The sequence below is a fragment of the Pseudopipra pipra genome, chromosome 7 (assembly GCF_036250125.1).
Source record: "Pseudopipra pipra isolate bDixPip1 chromosome 7, bDixPip1.hap1, whole genome shotgun sequence".
NCBI lineage: Eukaryota > Metazoa > Chordata > Aves > Passeriformes > Pipridae > Pseudopipra > Pseudopipra pipra.
Window position 1 is genome coordinate 39,746,778 of NC_087555.1, and position 18,797 is coordinate 39,765,574.

Sequence of the window (18,797 nt, forward strand, 5' to 3'; positions counted from 1 at the left end):
ATGAGAATTATATAAGAAACAGTAACCAGCTGTATGTTTACAAAATGTTTTAAAAGCATTGTTTACATGTGAATTTCATTATGAATTCACTTTAAACTGCATTTACTGGAATTTTAGTAACTTCTAATACAGAAATACCTAAATTTCAATATATGCATTCTTCTTGCAGCAAGCAGAAAACTGCCTCAGTGTTTATTGTAACCTATGGATTGAGCAACCTATGGAGTGATTTTTTCTAAGAGGTATAAAAACTACCAAACCCATGCAAAGGGGATGAGTTGCAGTTCCATTTCCCACTGCATCTCCAGCCACACAGACCAACAGTTATATCAGAACAACTCCAGAAAACCAGGACTGCAAACCCTGCCTGAATGGGATTTGTCCACAGAACCAGAGAGAACCTCTGAGGCAACCTCAGACAGAGCTGCCCAGTGTTTATGGACAGATTTCCTGGCTCATGGGACTGTGCCAGGCTGCCATTCAGAACAGAACTGTGGATGATGAGGAGATGGGGGAAGAAGCCAGAGTTTCACAGGCAACCCCCGTGCAGGGGAGAGGACACACGAGGGCTCCCTCCTTCCCTCCTGCTCACCAGTCCTCATTTTCTCACCACTCATCTTCTCATCACACCAATTACTCCACCAGGTCAGTGTTATGCTGAGCAGGTTATAGCTCTGATCTTGTATTAAGACTATTTCTTTATTCTCTATATACCTTAAACAGAAAGCATTCAGTAATTTGATCCAGTAAATTCTTCCTTTTTACCCTGTGAGCTTAGTACGAACAACCTCCTTTCTCCCAGTCTTTAGGCAGCTTTTTAAGCCCCCTTTGTGGGTTTTTCTATGTAAAGATTTTTTTCCTTCTTTCTGAGGCTGCTTGAAACACTGTCCAGCAGAGATCATGGAAAATCATTCCACATTCAAGGAGGTAAAAACTCCAGCCCCAAACGCTCTGGAAAGCTGGAACATCTCTCATGTGGAGAAGAGGCTGTGAGAGGTGGGGATGCTCAGTTGGAGGAGGCTGCAGGAAAGTTTTATTGCAGCCTCTCAATATATAAAGGGGGCTTATAACGAAAACAGAGAAAGACACTTTACCAGGGCCTGGAAATTGCACGAGGGGCAGCAGTTTTAACCTGAAAAGAGGCCAGATTCAGACAGGAATCGAGGAAGGAATTCTTCCCTGGGAGGGTGAGGAGGCCCTGGCCCAGGTTGGGCAGAGAAGCTGTGGCTGCCCCTGGATCCCTGGAAGTGTCCAAGGCCAGGCTGGATGGGGCTTGGAGCAACCTGGGCTGGTGGAAGGTGTCCCTGCCCGTGGCAGGGGGTGGAACTGGATGAGCTTTAGGGTCCCTCCCAACCCAACCCATGATCAGAGAGCTACAGCAGCTTCTATATGCAGCTATTAGTTGCACAGAGTATTTCACAAGCAGTTGATAAAACAATTAAACTTGAACATGATAGCATACACACCTCCATCACTAATCCTAGGAGTTGAAAACAATGTTCCATGGTCCAGTTCAGCCATTTTTATTTTTTAGATGTTTTTTATATCTGTTGAGAAACAGAGATGTTTTGAGAACACTAACATTGTGGAAGCAATCTAAAAACACATTCAAAAATAACTATTATTTTCTGAAAGAGGTACATCTCACTAAAAATGTAATTAGACAGAAATTCCTCAAGTTCATCTCTCATTTTAAGAGGGATTTCATGTGACTCATATCATTTACCAGCTAAGAAAACAAAATATTATTTCCTCTGAAATCTGTAATGCTGTCACACGGATATCTAGTCTTTGCTTTATGCTTTTCAGAATATAAAAAGTCCCTTGACCCAAACATAAGATCAGTTTTTGAGGTGTTCTTTGCTTCATAGAAATTAAGCCTGAAAAGATCACTCTTTTCTTGCATTTAGAGACTATGTCTTGATCCCTTTAGGAGTCTCTGCATTAACACCTGTGAAACCCAGTCAGCTCTTCCAGCAGCAGTGGCTCAGCTCCTGGTGAGCAGCTGTATCAAGTACCCACATCATTGTGGGATTACTGTGACATTTAAGATAAAATAAGTTACACCACACTGTAAAAAGACCTTTGAAGTCTCAAGCCCCTTGCTTTCACCATAATTAAACATACATGGATGCCACCTCAGGTCTGGCATATAAATAAAAGCAACAGATCCAACTGAAATGTTTGAGCCCAACCGAATCCCCCACTGAGTCACACCAGAAGGGGAAGGTCATGTCCAACCAGGCTCCCACAAACCCTCTCCCTCAAACCCTGTTCTACTAAGCCAAAATTCCCTACACACAAGATTCCTCCTCTTTGTCATACCTCTGACTTTTGTCTGGTCCTACAGCAAGCAGCAACACAGTAAACAGTAGAGGAGCAAAGACTGTTCAGTGGTGTATCATGGAGTTATTTCCTCGCTGTTCTAGTGAATTGAACTAGTTTACCCCTACCAATTCCAAGAGTGGCACAATGCAACATGAAGGTGGGAAGGAAGAGCAGCAGAAGCAATGGAAAGGGAACTACTCTGAGAGAGAGCTACTAATGCCAGTCAAATAAAAATGTGAGACTGCAACCAAAGACAGTCAACACTGTACTTTCCTGTGAGCTTCCCAGCTCACAGGATTCTGCACAGAGGAACCATCAAAAACAACACAGTGTAAAAATCCAGCTTAGACAGCCCACAGGCCCAGGAATGAGTGTCCACACCTACTGCACAGACATGGGAAATGCAGCTGAAATCACAGCCACCCCCCCTGCTGCTGTGCTCAGTGTGAGGGTGTCCTGTCCACGGGACTGGGAAGGGACAAGGCAGAGAAAACACACGAGCAGCAGGCTTGGCACAGGGAACACTCCTGGACCAAACCAAGGGCAAAACAGTGAATCTCATGGCTAAAGTGTGACACTTCTCAGAGCTTCTTCATGCACAGTCTCCAGTGTTCTTTAGCAAGGCTATGAGACTGTCCCTTGCAGGCTCAATGTCCCCTGTCCTCCCCCAAGAGTGGCCTTTGCAAATCTGGGCTGAAAGTATTTGGCAGGATCAATAGGTCAGAAGCTACACTGAATGTCATCAGCTGATCACAAATATTGAAATTAAAAAACCACAAAAGCCAGCAAATACACGAGGGAGTTCATTCTCCTCTTGAAACACTAATGTGTATTTTACCATCTGATAGTCACCTGCAAATAAATTCATAGTTCTATGCCAAACTCTACACCCTCCTGGAAAGTCAAGGGGGAAAGAAAGGAAGGGAAATGTTAGCACATTCATACTGCTGATTCTCTTTTTCTCTGCTTGCAGCAATTATTTGGTTTCAATTTGTAACCATATAACACTGCCAGATTCATCCAGACAAAGGAGGCAATTCTCCATACCAGAAGCAACTTTGGCCCATTTGTCATGCTAATGTTTTATCTATACATCAGCTTATCTACATACAATTTCCTAACTGCATATATGCTTTGGTTGGAATAGATTTTTTAAAAAATTCAAATTAATTATATATGTAAAGCCTTAAGGTAGGGATTTACATAACACAGTGAAGTATGGGATTCACCTTACTTATTTCTTCAGGATGCACAAAGACAGTTTAAATATTGTTTCTTCTCCCCCTAAAGACAAAATGTGATTTTCTGCTTCTTCTTAGAAAGGTCAGCTACACACAGGCTTGCCTTTCTGTCTCTAGGACTCGTCACTGGAAATACAACTGAACAAGAAATGCTCCATCACCAACACACAAATCTTTAAGTTATGGGCAGATAATTTCAAAAGGCATATAAAGAAAATTCTTTTTATTCAGGTTGTTTACAAGTCTATAAATTAGTTTTAGTTTAGTCTCCCTGCTGTCATAATTCCCTTAGATTTCCAGCCTCCAAGATCGTCTTCCTGGGAGGAGGGGAAAGCAGACAAATCATGAAATTCTGCAATTATAAATGGGGACAGAGAGGGAACCATAACAAAGGAAAAGTGAAACCCTTGAAACTGGCATCATTTCCATGGAATTCTATAATATTAAGCACTTTCTGGAAAGTACAGCACAATTCTGTAACAATCTTCCACTGAATTTTCAGTCATTAAGGTTGAACGGGAAAATTCAAAACACTAATAATAAAAACCTCGAATTCTTTGCTGAATTTTACCCTTTCATTTAAGAGTAAATACCTGGATTTAGAGAAAAGGGAAAGCATCACAAGGTATTTAAATTCTTTATTTTAAAACTTTTTTGATTGACCAGTCTAAACCTTTCATAGATTTCTTTCTTAGAAAGATCATAAGTCTCAATTCATAGGCTCTGTCAGGAAAATGTGAATATTTAACTGTGGCTTGGTATTTCTGTAACCCTACTGATGCTATTAATAACATAGGAGTGAAGACTAAAGGCATCAAATCTCTTCTTCCCCTATCAGATGCAGGCTGTAGTTACATGGGTCAGGAAAAGCAGGGCCAGAACCCTCCCAAGGATCCTGAACAAGCTTGGCCATTCTCCAGCAGAGCCATTGGAGCTCTTCAGATCAGCAGCACCATTTTTAAACAACAGCAAGTTCTCTTGAGGGTTTTGTGGACAATGGTTAATATTTACTCAGCAGTGTTGATTTCCTTAGCAGAGATATCAGCAGGGCTACCATGTTGTGAGACTGCAAACAGAAATAAATATATCTGCACTGCACTTGGAGCAGATTGTCTGCACAACACTTGGGGCACCACGTGAGCTTTGGAGATCTGCACCAGCAGCAGCTTCAACCCAGCCACCAGAATCCCTCAAAGGAAAAGCAGGAAAATATATCTAGAAAGGAAAACACAACATGGATAGTCCCAACTACAGTGTGGGACAGCAGAGCTCCTTGCAGAGTCAGAAGGGGAGACACACAACGGTGAAAGCTGCCTTGGCTTTGCCTGCGACCACGGGCAGTTCTCAGCACCCACCTCCCCCAGGCTCAAGGGAGGGAGGGCATTCAGTGGTACAAAGCACACAGTTTACCTCAGAACATTCTCTGACTGCTCTTCTCACATGGTTAGTCTTCAGAAAGGGCATTCAAGCCTCCACCTTCAGCTTTCCCAGCCCTCTCTCCAGCCCAGTGCCACAGCAGTGCCACTGCTCTGGGAGCTCAGGGCCCCAGCACCACTCCAGGAAATCCCCCTGATCCCTGGGATTCAGCAATTTCACATAGCATAAAAGCTACTTCTAGTTTTCATTCTTGCAAGCATAACTCATGGAGAATCACATGTAGCAGATTTTTTTTTCTACTTCCTCTTGCATTTCCACTCTAGTTCATGGAAAGTGATGCAAATCTTTCAGGGCACATCTTAGTTTTTAACAAGAGTCACTAGATTTTGCATCTGGCAGTGCTTCTAATCACCTTCATACTTTTGCTCTTGAAGAGACTATTGGTATTTTTGTATTTTATAACCTTAAAAGAGTAATTTCAACTATGTCAATGCTCCCATTAAATTCTATGAGATGTTAGTATTTCTCCTGGTTGTAGAATCAGTATTAAAGGGGAAAGGAAATCAATTTAGGGTGAGGCTTAGTGTATTTACATCATAAAGACACTTTACAAAGATAGAATTATTTGTAGGTTTAAACCCAAGAAATTTAACTGACAGGTGATTAATTCTGGGGGTCCTTGCTCAACCCCTCCCCAGCAGGTTCCCTGTCAGCTTCAATTGAAATCTTGCACTGAATGCATGCTACATCTTACAACACAGACTTAGCATTCCTCATGAAAATTATTAATTTTTAAAGGTTTGCTGCTGCTTGAACAGAGCTAATGAGTTACAGCTAATGATTTCTTTTTCCATACACCTATGTGTTCTGGAATCTAAACTACTTAAAGAGTAGAAATATCAATTTCAGGAAGAGTTGATTGCACTAAAGCATATTTTTGCCTTCACAGGGTGCAAGAGAATAACTCAAATTTTTATACCTCCTTTCTAAGGAAGGTTATTCAGTAAGCAGTACTGCTTCGAACCAGAGGAACTCCATTTCCCTTGCCACAGTTTCTTTGGGAATAGGTTTGTTTCTGTGGTGGTTTTTTAGCCATTAGTTATTAATATCCACACAATGCAGCTTGAACCGACCACACTATCCAGGAACTTGGTCAATCCATTTATCATTTGTGACCAGAAAGGCTATGAACAGATTCCAGAAGATTAACACCTTAGCATTTAAAACTTTCAAACACAGCTCTTTAGGACACAGCCACAAGGAAATGATTAACAAGAGAGAAAATGAAAGCTCTAAAAGAAGGCAGCAAAGAGCTGCATTAGGGAGCTCTGCCCGTTAGCATTACGTGCTGTACAACTGCACAGAAGGGTGCAAATGTTTCTGTAAGTACCAGCAACCCCTACCAGGCTTGGCAGAATGAGCAGCACCTTGCAAGACAAACCTGGACTTTCCCCAGTGTGATTTCCAGGCTGGCTTCTGGTTATTCTCCTGCCTTCCCCATCAGCTCACAGGACCTGTCCCAGCTCTGCTGTTCGTGGTCAAAAACAAGAGCAAGGGATTTAGAAATAAATTAAAAGAAAACCAGGCCAGGTCAGGTCAGGAACTTCAGCCAGATAAAGAGAAAGGGAATCCCAGCTGACAATTTCATTATGCACCATACCTGCCTTTAGTAGGGCTAAGATTTTATTAGCTTAATAAAACAAATCAGGGTGAGGAGACAGTGCAAAATGCTGAAAAACGTAAAGGCCAGATGAAACACCTGCCTTTAGAAAATAACTGCACAAGAAGCTGACAGTCTGGTCTTTCACAAGCTTAAAAGAAACCCCAGTTCTCTGCTATAGGCAGTCAGCCTTCCTCCCCCCCACTTTCTTTTGGTTTCTCACCATCCAAGTGCTACTTCTACTGATAAATTTGGGAAGAGTATACTACCAGGGACTCTTATCTGACCCTAAAACAAAGGCAAAACCAACTTATTCATGAAAAATTGGAAGCACTTGAAAGCTTTAAGGAGATTGGACCCATCACACCCCTTCCCTCCCTAACCCCCTTTTATGACTGTCCCCTGTGCAGCTGCCACGGCAGCGTCACTCTCCTGGATCACACATTTTGGGAGCCATCAGCCTAATCTGGCTCCATCTGGGCAGATTTAAATGACAAGCTTCTCCTAACACAGGAAATGCTGTCCTTATTGAAAAATAACTATGGATACCAGTAAGATTAGCAGCAGGAGAGCTACCCCTCTGGATTATTTATTTACTTATTCCTTTGGCAAATTGTTAATATCTTTCTACCGACACATTTCTGATTTAATGTCAGCACTTGAACAAAATTTCACATATTCACCTTAGCTTTACCTCCTTTGAAAAGAAAGCAGGCAAATACATCTCCAGAAACAGAACTGATGCAGAAAAAACCTTTTGGTAAGTTTCCTGTAATTTTAAGGCTACTGTGTCTGATTAACCAAGTCCTTGTTCCCTTCTAGCCACCCCATTTCTCTATTCCACAGTGACATCATACATTTGTATTTGATCTCAGCTTTTCATGGACATCATTTTCTGTTATCATAAATTCAACATTATGATCTCACTAAAACACAGAAAATGAATGCTGACATGGTTTTGGAAAAGGACAAGATCTATACAAACCTGTATTTTATCTTCAGTAAGCAAATGTACCAATCAAAACAATAAAAGCACTGCCAGTTAAATTTATTTCTGCTTTAATGCCAATATAGCTAAAAATCTCTCCAATACTATAAGAGTCCATCTAAGCCCAAATTCAGACCCCGTGCTTCAAGACTTGGCTCAAACTTCAATACAGTCCCTAGACCAGAAGTCTGGATGCATCTTAGAAAGAAGTACAAACAATTCAACCAGAAGCCCCTGTACACAGAAACCTGTCCCCCAAGAACACCAACTCAGCTCTGCCTGCAGCCAGACACAGATAAATCTTTTAGCAGCAGTAAAAAGCATGAGATTTACCAATCCTCAGTATCTTCTCCTTTTGATAATTTAGTATTTCACCACAATTCTGAACTCTTCTAGGCAATAACAAATGTGACCTCTTAAAAGATTGCATCTCCAATTCAACCAAACACTTCTTAGTGGAAACCTTTGCTGGTGCCTGAGGTATACAACATCAGTTTATTCCTGCATATGGGAACAGCCAATACTGAGGCAAGATCCTCCTCCCTTTCATTTAAATAGAAATTAAACTCCCCAGTGTTAGTCAGCATTTCTGGAGCAAGCAGAGTCTGCCCCAGGCTGCTCCTGGGGATGAGTCAGGTCCAGGCCAGGCCCTGGTTCCACAACTGTGAGTGCTCCCAGTGAGCTTAACCAGTAACTTGGAAGGAGCCTGATTCCCCTGTCTCCTTTCAACAGGTCATTTGCACACACAGATCTTTGCAGATTTGGGTCCCCAGTGCCACTTCTCCCTGCCAGCCAAACTGCTGCTCAGGCACTGAAGGGCAGCACTGCTGGGGGGTGGGCACAGTGCTGAACAGCCTGGATGTGCCTTCTAAAACACAACTTTTTATGCAGGTTTTAAATCAGTCACATTATTAAACGCAAAAATCAATACCGTGAATCAGCGCTACACAAAACCCAGTTTAATAGCACCATCCATGACAGTGCAGCAGCTGCTCTTCATGTCTGTGAATCCCACAACCCTCAGAGGCTCAGTAACTTATCCCGGGTGTACAGCACTACAAACCAGAGCTGAACCACGGGCTGACTGAAAACTTGGAACACAGCATCAGTGGGAACCTGGATTGCAGATTAGGGCAGATGATCCTAAAAAATACAAAGTCAGAAAAAATCCCCCAACACAGATATCCCTTATTCTCAGGCCCTTGTTGGAATAGCTGGAGATTCCTTAAAAATCTGTGGAAGGCTTCTTTTAAGATTTTAAAGTTTAATGGAAATGTTATTGCTTAGCTACTGCATGTTTTCATTCAAAGAAAAGGGATATTAAGATGAAGTTGTTGGAACCCTCTCATCCTAATTATTGTCAGGGAAAAGAGGCAAAGAATCAGTCCCATTGTAGGGCACAGAGTACAAACAACAAACAAATAACCAGCTTTATCCCTTAATCAGATCCATTCTCTTCTGGTTGAACTAACTATCTGAAAATGGCACCCATCCAGAATGTGCTAATCTTGCAGCAGTCAATCCTTTCCCCAGGAAAATACACAGTATAATACTTCAATAATTCAGTGTCAAAACAGTTGCTAGAGAAGTCCCATAGTTTGACTGCAATTTAAATTTACATTCCCCTGAAGAAAGAATTATGGATCTGTTTGAAATAAAGTCAAGTCTCTGAAATGGTGCGTTCCCAAAAGAGACATAGTCCTTTTTGTCTATGATAATCTCATTACTTCCTCATTAAGTAAAACTTAATCCAAAGTAGGAAGATCAATTTGAGTAACACTTAAAACAATCAGCCTCATGGACTGCTCTGTCACCCTGCAAGGACAAGGAATAGCTCATCTGCTTTCCAAGGATCTGCACGGTACAAGGGACAGCTATTCCCCCTCCATTCTTTGAATATTTTTAGAAAACCCAAGACAAAATAAACTTTAAAAGCACTTCCCATAGAAAAAACATTGCAACAAGCACATAAACAAAAGAAAGTAAATGTTTTAGAAGTCGACAAGTTGACATAAAAAGGGTAGGAAAAGAAGTCACCATGTCACATTGGCTCAAGTGAGTCAGGTGGCATTTTAAGTTGTGTTGTTTTGAACAAAAGAAGCTCAATCCACTTTCACTGAGCAAAGGTGTTGATTGCAAAGCTGCAGCCAGCACATCTGCCAACTGCAAGGTTTGACTGAGAGAGAGCAGGAACTGAGAAAATCCTCTGACACTTCCAGAGGTTAATTAGCATACAACAGTTGGGACTGGGGGACCCTAAAGCCCACCCAGCCCCACCCCCTGCCGTGGGCAAGGACACCTTCCACTAGCCCAGGTTGCTCAGAGCTCCATCCAGCCTGGCCTTGGACACTTTCAGGGACGGGCCAGCCACAACTCCTGGACAAAATCCTGCTTTGCTGAGCTAAAGACAGAAATTCTGAGGCATCATTTACAGACTGCTGCATTGAACACAAGAATTTTGCAGGTTTATTATATCCTTTTTATTAACGTTCCATCTAGCTTCCTATTTATTAGTTTCATAGATAACAAAAGTTACCAACAATATGCTTGAACACATTCATTTAAAGATTTATTGGAAGATGTGAGGCTGAGTTATCCATTACAGCACTCTATAATTTTCTCCATTACTGAAGAAATAACAAATGTTTTAAATCGACTTGTACCTCCCTGGTCCATAAATCACACCTGTTATTGGCCAGGCTGTGTGGAGAGTGGGATGTTTGGAGCAGTGCAGCAAACAACTTCCCCCTCTGCTGCTCTGCATCCATCAGATAAAATACTCACATCTCCAGAATTCATTTAGCACTACAGAAGTAAAGATGCTGTAACACAAAACTGCAGAGAATCAACGTTCCCTGCAGTATAATAAAGTACCTGGGCTTGGCACTTCTCATCCAGAGGCAGGATCCACCCTGTAGCACAGGAATTTCCAAGGTGGATTCCATGTACAGTAACACAGGGCCGTTGGAATAAGGATGCAGTTCTACAGGCAAGGAGAGTCAAGCAGCAAGACCTCACAGCAGCTGCAGCAGAACAGTGTGTTCTGCAAGAGGCATCACAACCACTAAATGGTCAGATACTGAAACAATCAATACCAAGGAGCAGCAAAATTCAATGGGAGACAGCTAAAGAAGCTCAGACTAAAAAGGAGCCATTGAGCCACTGTAAGAAAAACCAGCAAACACCTACTGAAGACTGGGCTTAAAAAAATCTGTGCAAAGTATCTGGATTCCAGCTGTTAAATCACAGCCTCGCTGCTCTTCAGATAAATCAACCAATGTGATTTTGTTTCCAGTGCTGCAAAATGAACAATTGGAAATGCAGTTTCAGTCATGATAGCTTCATTTTCTCTATCTAGTGAAGCCCAGATTTTCTCAATGCAGGCAGGGAAAGAGGACTCCAACTCCTTGTTTTATGGAATTTAAGAGGTGATTTTAAGTTGTCCTCACATTTTGCATGTCTTCTGTGTAGTCTTTTAAATTAAAGCACTTCCACCTACCACGTTTTCATGCTAGCTTTGTTACTGATGTTTTTTACTTTAGAAAACCTAATCTGTATGGAAAGGGTCCCTGCCCCACTGCTGGAGGCCCCCTCCCCACAGCTCTGCTGACAGTCCAATTTGTGCCAGCATCTCCTAATGAACTGCAGGCAGGATACAGCTGGATTAGTTTATGCTGTTGGGGGTACAGCTTATCAGTGCTTTGAGAACATATGACTGTCTGAATAAGTCCAATTTCTCCTTAAGCCAAGATACTTTTCCCTGTTACAGCCTATGAGGAGCTGTGGCTGTCTGGAGTTGCAGTGATTTGCACATTTATGGTTCTACTTCAGAGCAATTCTGCATCTCACCTGCCTGAGCTCCACAGGTCCCTTCCCACACCAAGCTGCAGGTGGGACACAACCAGGGCCAGGGGGAAGGAGGAACCTGAGGGAACAGGACCTTGTGAGGTTGTGCTGACACCAAAGACTCTGTAGCACCATCCCTGAGTCAGCCCAGCCAACTTTTGTCTCAGCAGCATAGCAAGAGTCAGAACAGAACATTTGTTTGCAGCCTACAAGAGAGAAGCCAGAGGGACAGATAATTCATGTGATTTAGGGGCCACTGCAGGTTATTTTGTCAGGAGCATCAGTATCATGTTGTACAGCTTTTGCCAGTTTTGCTAGGCTGAGTTATGTGCAGGGAAGCATTTGGCACAACTGCACTTTAAATTATTGCATAATGTTGTCCGATATGCTACTACAAAAAACAAGCCATGCTTGTCTGAAGCCTCTCAGTTCCAGCCATTAGAAATGTACAGTCTGAAAATATGAATCAATCTTCTTTTTGCATATACATTTTCTTTGTTGCCTCCTTATTCATAGGGATCTCTAGATTTCAGTTTGAAATTCTGTATCCTTGGTCTGGTACAAAAAATTACAATTTGTTTAATTTCTCAACACTCTTCCCAGGCCTCAAACACAGCCTAGCAAGAAGATGGGTAATATTTTGTTCAGCTTGAGAACTGCAGCAGTTGGTAGAACTGCAAAGGATTTTAGCAGGCCTTCCCCTGTCCTTGAGCAGATGTAAGTACCTGCATTGTCCACAGACAGGGTGGTGGGGTTTCTTGCTGTGTCTGTGGGCTTTGGGGGGGAGTTGTTTTGTGCTTTGGTTAGGGGTTTTTTATGTTTTTACCTACAGGGACCTGAAAACCCACAGAATAGGCCAGCTGCTGACCTTCTTGTCTTTACTGGACATCCCACTTGGCGATTCCTCCCATCCTCTCACCAAACCATCCACTTGGCTGTTGCCAAGCTGTCCAGTCTTGTCAAGTGCAGCAAAGTGCAAGAGCAGCCCTGACTTACAGGTGCACATGTGTGACCAAACCTGGCTTCACAATTAGGACCTGGCTTCAGCAGCACAGCTCACCTGAGGATGTCCCTTTTCCTGCCCCCCTGCAGCCCAAACACAACACCCACACATGGCTCTGGGGCCACACCACCAGGGGAAAGAATATATGGGGACAGGGTGCTCTGCTTCTGTCCAGAAAAGGTTACTGAGCTTACACTGTGATCCAGCAACCTGTTGTTCCTCAAACCTCCATTCTGCTGGAACAGGTATCCAGGGCAAAACGTTCCCCCCTCCTGCCAAAAGAGGAGGCCCCCTGTTCCCTCTGCCCACAGCTCCTCTCCCACTGCTCAGTGCAGCGTTCGAGGCAGGAACAGTGCACTCCACCAGGAAACTGAGCCAACTGAGGAAATAAGAGCATGTGTGCTGGGGAGGTTTCTGGGGAAACTGCACCAGTTGTGTAATCCAGCTGCCTGCACAGTTGCAGGATCCTGTTGCTGGCACGAGGAAGGCTGGAGATATCCTTACAGGGCAGCATTGTCCTCCCCATGGCAGCTGAGCCAGAGCACGGGGGCTCTCCCATCAGAAGGCTGGTGGTCATGCTGAGCATTTTGCAGGATCCTGAATCAAATACTCCTACTTGATGCTTCAAAGCCATGCAGAAAAAAAAAAAAAAGGAAGAAAATACAACCAACCTGGCCGTATCCAAACAGTTTTCCCCACTATTTTGTTGTGCCACAGGGAAAGGCAGTCTCCACCCACGGCAGAGCAGTAATTTTGAACAGCACTGTCTGAAACTGAACATTTGTGTAAAAGCCCTCGCTGAAACAGCAAAATCTCAGTCCCCCACTGCTGCAGAAATACACCTGTTAGGTGCCACACCTCCCAGGTGAAGGAGAAAAAGCAGGAGAACATTTAGTGCTTTTTATACCAAATAAAATTACAGCCTCCAAATTAGCCAAAATCAGTTGCATTGTGATTGTCTGAGTTGCTGTGATATCAACACAATGGCGTGCAGAAACTTTTGAAATCAAATTGTATGTTTTAACGAGGGGAAAAAACCCACACATCTAAATAAATTCCCACATGAGCTCTAACAGCTGCCTGTGTGTTCAGTCAGCCTGCCATGGGCATTGCTCTTCTCCAGGTATTTTTTCCCCAACTTTTGTTGTTTCAGTATCTGTAACAGATTACAGATAAAACAGATAGCCCTAAATAGCTTCCAGGAAAAAAAAAAAAAAAGCAAGCAACACTGTTTTTGTGACTGATATTTGTCTTCATAACCCTGCATTTCCAAGGTTCAAGTGTTCTGTGCCAACAATTCCCACTATTTAGTCATGGTGCCTGCATGCTTACATCCAATAAGAAAACCTAAGTAACCTTGCAAATAGAGAAATAATCACTAAAATTAAAGATGGAATATACATAAAAAGAAAGCCTTGAATTTGGATTAATTTCAGAATAGATTAGAGGAAGCAGGTAAACATAAGGACTTGAAATATTGAAAGAGCACAACAGCAGCAAAACAACTAGCAAATGCCTGCTAACTATGTTGGCCTCTAAACCAATGAAAAGGAGCACAATCAGTTTAAGAGATCAGATTCAAGGCTCAAAAGAAACCAGTAAGGTTCTGAAGGAAAACATGGCATGCAGGTTTTTATGAACTGCAGAGTAGAATCAGGGCTTTCCAAATGATGCTGAGAACAAAACAGATCTTACTTTCAAGATACATCCCCAAGAAGGTGAATAAAAAGAAACTGTACTTGTTTGTTGCTGATCCCAAAACTGATATAGGAACTGAAACATGTATTTGACAAAGCCCACTATCAGCTCGTGGAATCAGGAATGAAAGCACACAGCCATTTGCAGTGCAAAGTTAAAATGGGGTGCCTTTGCACAGCCTCTGTTGTCCCTGTTGGGCTCAGTGCAGGGATAACCAGGCAGGATCACTGGGCTGGGACACACAGCAGTCAATTAGATAATGTATTGGCTGCTCAGGGTGCCAAAGCAAATAAAGCAGCTGTAAGGGGATGACTAATACCAGATAGAATGAAATAGCTGCTCTTCACTGACAGTCACTCAATATATTTCCAAACCTGACAGGATCTCAAACGCTACTTTTCATTCTTTAGACTTGTGTTGTGCCAAAACAAACCATCTCAAGATCCCTTTCTCCTTCTTGCCAGTATTTCTCGCCCTTTCCCATCTCACCCCAGTGGGCAAGTGTAAAGCACAGCCAAACCTCGCAGTGCACGGCTCCATGGGGACACAGGGCTCTTGGACCAGCCTCTTCTGATCCTTCTGGGCTTTACAGCCCCACCTGGACCACCCAGAACCTGGGAGGCCTGGAGGTGGCATGGTGCCACCTCCCATGTCCTGCCAGCAGCCTGTGCCTTCCACAGTGCCCACAGCGACTTCAGGCATGGTTACATTCACCTGGAGGCAATAAGCCTCTTCTTTGCCAAAAGCTGTTATCTGTGGAAGCCAAGCCAATGCCACAACACCCAAATTACAGGTTAAAAGCAGCTGAGACTGATTTGAAGTCAATTTAATTAATCCAGTACACCTTTGGTAGAAACTACCTTGCAACTAATGAAGGCCACTGTTCTCAGAGGTTCTGTACTTTCTCCTCCCTTTATTCTAGATCTACACATTTCACATTTTCCTTTTCCCTAGTTCTCCACTCTCATTTGACCCTTCCCCCACTTATTTCACCCTTGTTACTCTTTGTTTTACTAAGTTTCTACAGTTATTCCTCTCAGCTCCTGTTTCCCATTTCCTAGAAGGAGGCCACTATTCTGGTTTGGTAACATTTTATATCCACCTCACATGGTATGAATCAGGCGATCTTCAGAGCAGTGAGGACTCAAGACCCCTGTTTACAGCTGCCAAGTGTTTTCAATGTGGCATATGATCATGCTGTGGGAGTTCCTACTGCATTATTCCATGCAAATAGCAAATACCTCATAGATTAAGTATCATACCAATAACCTACACGGTTTCTGCACAGCAGATTGCATTCCTAGTGGGAAATTAGGAGAAGGGACTATAAGAATTCTGAGTTTAAAGGTGACTTTCCATGTTCAGCTACCTCCTTGTTACCTGCAGTTCCTTCCTGAACAGAGGGGAAGAGCACAGTTCTACCTCTAGTGTTAACACTGATTAAACCACATCACAGTTCTCACGTGTCCTTATGCCCGAGATAAAAATATGGTGAATCCCATCAGACACTAAACTGAAAAACTGACCTGGGTGGAAAAAAAAGACACAAGTAAAAATGCAGATAATTCTTGGTTAGTTTACAGCAAGATTTCTACACAGTGTGTCTCAATGAAATGGGAAGGGGTGAATAAAACAACCTCTTCAGACAGCAAGAGCTGCTCGCTGAATTACACCTAACACGAGTCTGCCTACAGGAGAGTGTCTAGAGCCTTTTAGCGTGCTAGACAAGTACCAGGAAAAGATAAAAGGCAAAAGCATAATAGAATAAAATGAGAACATATGCACTTCTAGGAAGATTCAAGTGGCAATTTGGTCTTGGCTCCTCTTAGCCACTTACAGTGTCATCGCTGCATCCCTCAGTGAAGTGGTGAGTGCCTATCGCTGTGGAGGGGAGGAGGGAGGAGAGGAACGTGAATGGGAAACCAGTCAGGTACCTGCGACACACCCAGGTGGTCTGTTCAGGACAAGCACACGATGCAAAAGGGTGTCCAAGCATTTAACACACGTGCCCTCCCACACAAAACCTGTTATTAAAGTGTTTTACAGCATCTTCAGAGATAGCGGCTTTTCTTTAGTCCATCTATCTCTCCCTACGCCATCAAGAGAGTTCAGCCGCGACCAGAAGGTTCAAAGCGGTGGGATGTTCAGACACCACGGGAAGTCCCTTCCAGTCTTTCCCGGACGCCTGCACTCGGCCCGTCGGGTGGGAGCGGCCCGCGGGCCGCACGTGCTGCGGGGACCCGACCTCCCCGCCCGAGCGGGGCCATCCCGGAGCACGCGGCTCAGCAGTGCGGCCGGACGGGGCCGGCCTGCGGCTCCCGCGGGGCTCCGGCGGCGGGGCAGGGGGCGGCCGAAGGGCCGGGCCCCGCCGCACCGCCCCTTTCTCACCTGGCTGCACCCCGCCGCGATCGGACACTCACCGCGAGGCAGCGTCCGGCCCCGCGGGCCCGTTCGGCGGGCGCGCCCGACAGAGCCGGCCCGGGTGCAGCGCGGGCTCGGCTGGGCTGGGCTCGGTTGGGTCCGGCTCGGCTCGGTTGGGTCCGGCTCGGTTCGGCTGGGCCCGGTCCGGTCCCGCGCTGTGCCCGCCGCCGCACAGCATCGGTAACCACGGCAACCTCAAGTCGCCCTGCCATTGGCAGGTTTAACGCGGGGCAGCAGCCAATGGGGCGCGGCCTCTGGGCCCGCCTGGCCAATGGGCGCGGCCGCCTGGCCGGGCGGCGCGTGACGCGGCGCGCGGGGCGGGGCGGGGCCGGGGCGGGCGGCGGGGCCGCCACCATGGAGACCCCGGGGTAGGGCGGGCGCGCCCGGCGGGGCCGCTTCGCGCGGTGAGTGGGGCCGGGGGGCGGGAGCGAGGGGGGCGAGCGGCGGAGCCCGCCGGGGCACCGGGGCCGAGGAGCCGCGGAGCCGCTGCCGCCGCCTGGGGCGGACCCGCGCGGGGCCCGCGGGCGGAGCACGGCGCGTCCTCCGCGCCCGCGGGGCCGCGGAGAGCCCGGCAGGGCCGCCCGGAGGGGCCCTGCGGGCGGAGGAGCCGCCGCCCGGGCGCTGCCCCGAGCGCCGCGCCGAGCCCGGGCCCGCCGTTGTGCGCGGGGCGTGCGCGGGCCGGAGCCGCGGGCAGAGCGGAGCGCGGCGGGCACGGCCCCCGGGCGGCCGCACCGCGGGGCGAGCGGCGGGAGCTGCCGGGGCCGGCCAGGTGCTCCGGAGGTCTCGGGCTCCCGCTGCCGTCCCGCTGCTCCGCGTGTCCCCGCCTGCCGTCGCGGTGCTCCCGGGGGTCCCGGCCCCGCTGCCGCCGCGGTGTTCCCCGCGCGGGATCGAACGTGGATTTTCGTACCCGCTGCGTGACCGCAGAGTTCCGAGCCGCGCTCCCGCCGGCCGCTCCCGGGGAGCGGCGGAGCATCCCCGGCCCGCACCGGGAGCGCGGCGCGCGGGGCTCCGGCAACTTTGCGCGGTGTTTGCCCCCGCTCTCCATCGGAGCGGTGGGAGCAGTGGGAGCAGGGGCCGGGCGGGAGCGGTGGCCCCGGGGCCGGCTGCCCGCGCTGCCCGCGCTGCCCGCGGAGGTGCCGCCGGCCGTGCCTCGGGCTCGCTGCAGTGCCAGAGCAGAAAGTGCTCTGCAGGTGCCGGTTACCGACTGCAACCGCCGGGGCTCGGGCTGGGAGAGCTGGGAAATGAAGTGTCGGCACAATAAAATTAATCGTGATGCTGAACCCGGGCTGTTTCAGCACAGGAGAACCATAGCTGATGGCTCGAGCCTGCTCCGGTCCATTCCCCCGGCTGGCGCTCCGGGGCATCCCCAGCTCACCGGCGGAGAACGGGGTGTTTCTCAAGTGCCTGTGTTGGCCCCGTAGACCTTTGTACTCTTTTTTTTTTTTCTTTAAACAGCCTTCTGCTCCTTGTTACTTTTACATTAGTCATTGCTTCCAGATTCGACTGTTTGAAGGAAAAGGTGTGGTTGGACTGAGAGCAGTAGTGTTGCATGAACCAGCTTTTCAGTTTTTACAGCATTCTGATTTTTTTATAACTTGGAGTTTAGAGATTAGGAGACAACAAGGATGACAACGTTTTCCCCTTAACTAATAACTATATTTTTGAGGTAAATAAATTGTTCACTATCATAAAAATATGGGAACCTACTAAATATACTTGTTTAGCTTATGCAGAGACATTAATTCAGTCTTGTCCATCATGTTTAAGGTGGAGGGAGTGTGTTTTGAGAGCTTTTTGTTGGCACTTGTCTTCTGTAATGTTTCTGTTAAACACTACAATGTTACATGTAAACGAATGTAACCTGACTGTGGAAAGCAGATTGCAGTAACTTTCTCCTTCTGTTGAAATTGCTTTTGAAGGGCCTTATTGCTACTGGAATGAGTTGCTATTAATATTTTTAATTAAGGTAGAACAGCTGATGGGCCTTTTCCAGTAAAAACTATGTCTTTTTCCCTTTCATCTTGTTAGATGTTAAGGATAAATTGCAGTACTAATAATAGAAGTTCTGCTATAAAACGCAGTTGGAGCAAGTCTAGTGAAAGAGTAATCTTCTATAAGAGGAGAGAATTTGTTCTAGTTTTTCTTAAAATTTCAATAAGATAACACCTTTTGGAGTTTGCTTTTTTTAACAGTAGTGCAGGATCCCTTTACAGTGAATGTGATTTCAGTCACACA

At 45.8% G+C, this 18,797-nt stretch overlaps 2 protein-coding genes across 21 annotated transcripts in view; one reads left to right on the plus strand and one right to left on the minus strand.

Annotated features, from left to right (window-relative positions):
• CCDC148 (coiled-coil domain containing 148) overlaps positions 1-17,558 on the minus strand; it is a 60,329-nt gene extending 42,771 nt beyond the window's left edge. For 5 of the 13 annotated variants that reach the window (XR_010432076.1, XR_010432075.1, XR_010432074.1 and 2 more), the window contains exons 1-2: positions 16,562-16,701; positions 1,467-1,547 (exon numbers count right to left, since the gene is read on the minus strand). Coding sequence is in view for 8 of the 13 variants with exons in the window: in XM_064661818.1 (XP_064517888.1) it covers positions 1,467-1,521 (55 nt within the window). In the remaining 5 variants the exon portion in view is untranslated. Of the gene's footprint in view, positions 1-1,466; positions 1,554-3,557; positions 3,708-6,387; positions 6,802-16,561; positions 16,703-17,469 lie in introns of those variants that run through there. The other 8 variants (XM_064661822.1, XM_064661821.1, XM_064661815.1 and 5 more) reach the window with 7 other exon arrangements.
• Positions 16,875-18,797, plus strand: part of PKP4 (plakophilin 4) — a 76,306-nt gene continuing 74,383 nt past the window's right edge. For 6 of the 8 annotated variants that reach the window (XM_064661804.1, XM_064661801.1, XM_064661802.1 and 3 more), the window contains exon 1: positions 16,875-16,966. The gene's annotated coding sequence lies outside the window, so the exon portion shown is untranslated. Of the gene's footprint in view, positions 16,967-17,340; positions 17,456-18,797 lie in introns of those variants that run through there. The other 2 variants (XM_064661808.1, XM_064661800.1) reach the window with 2 other exon arrangements.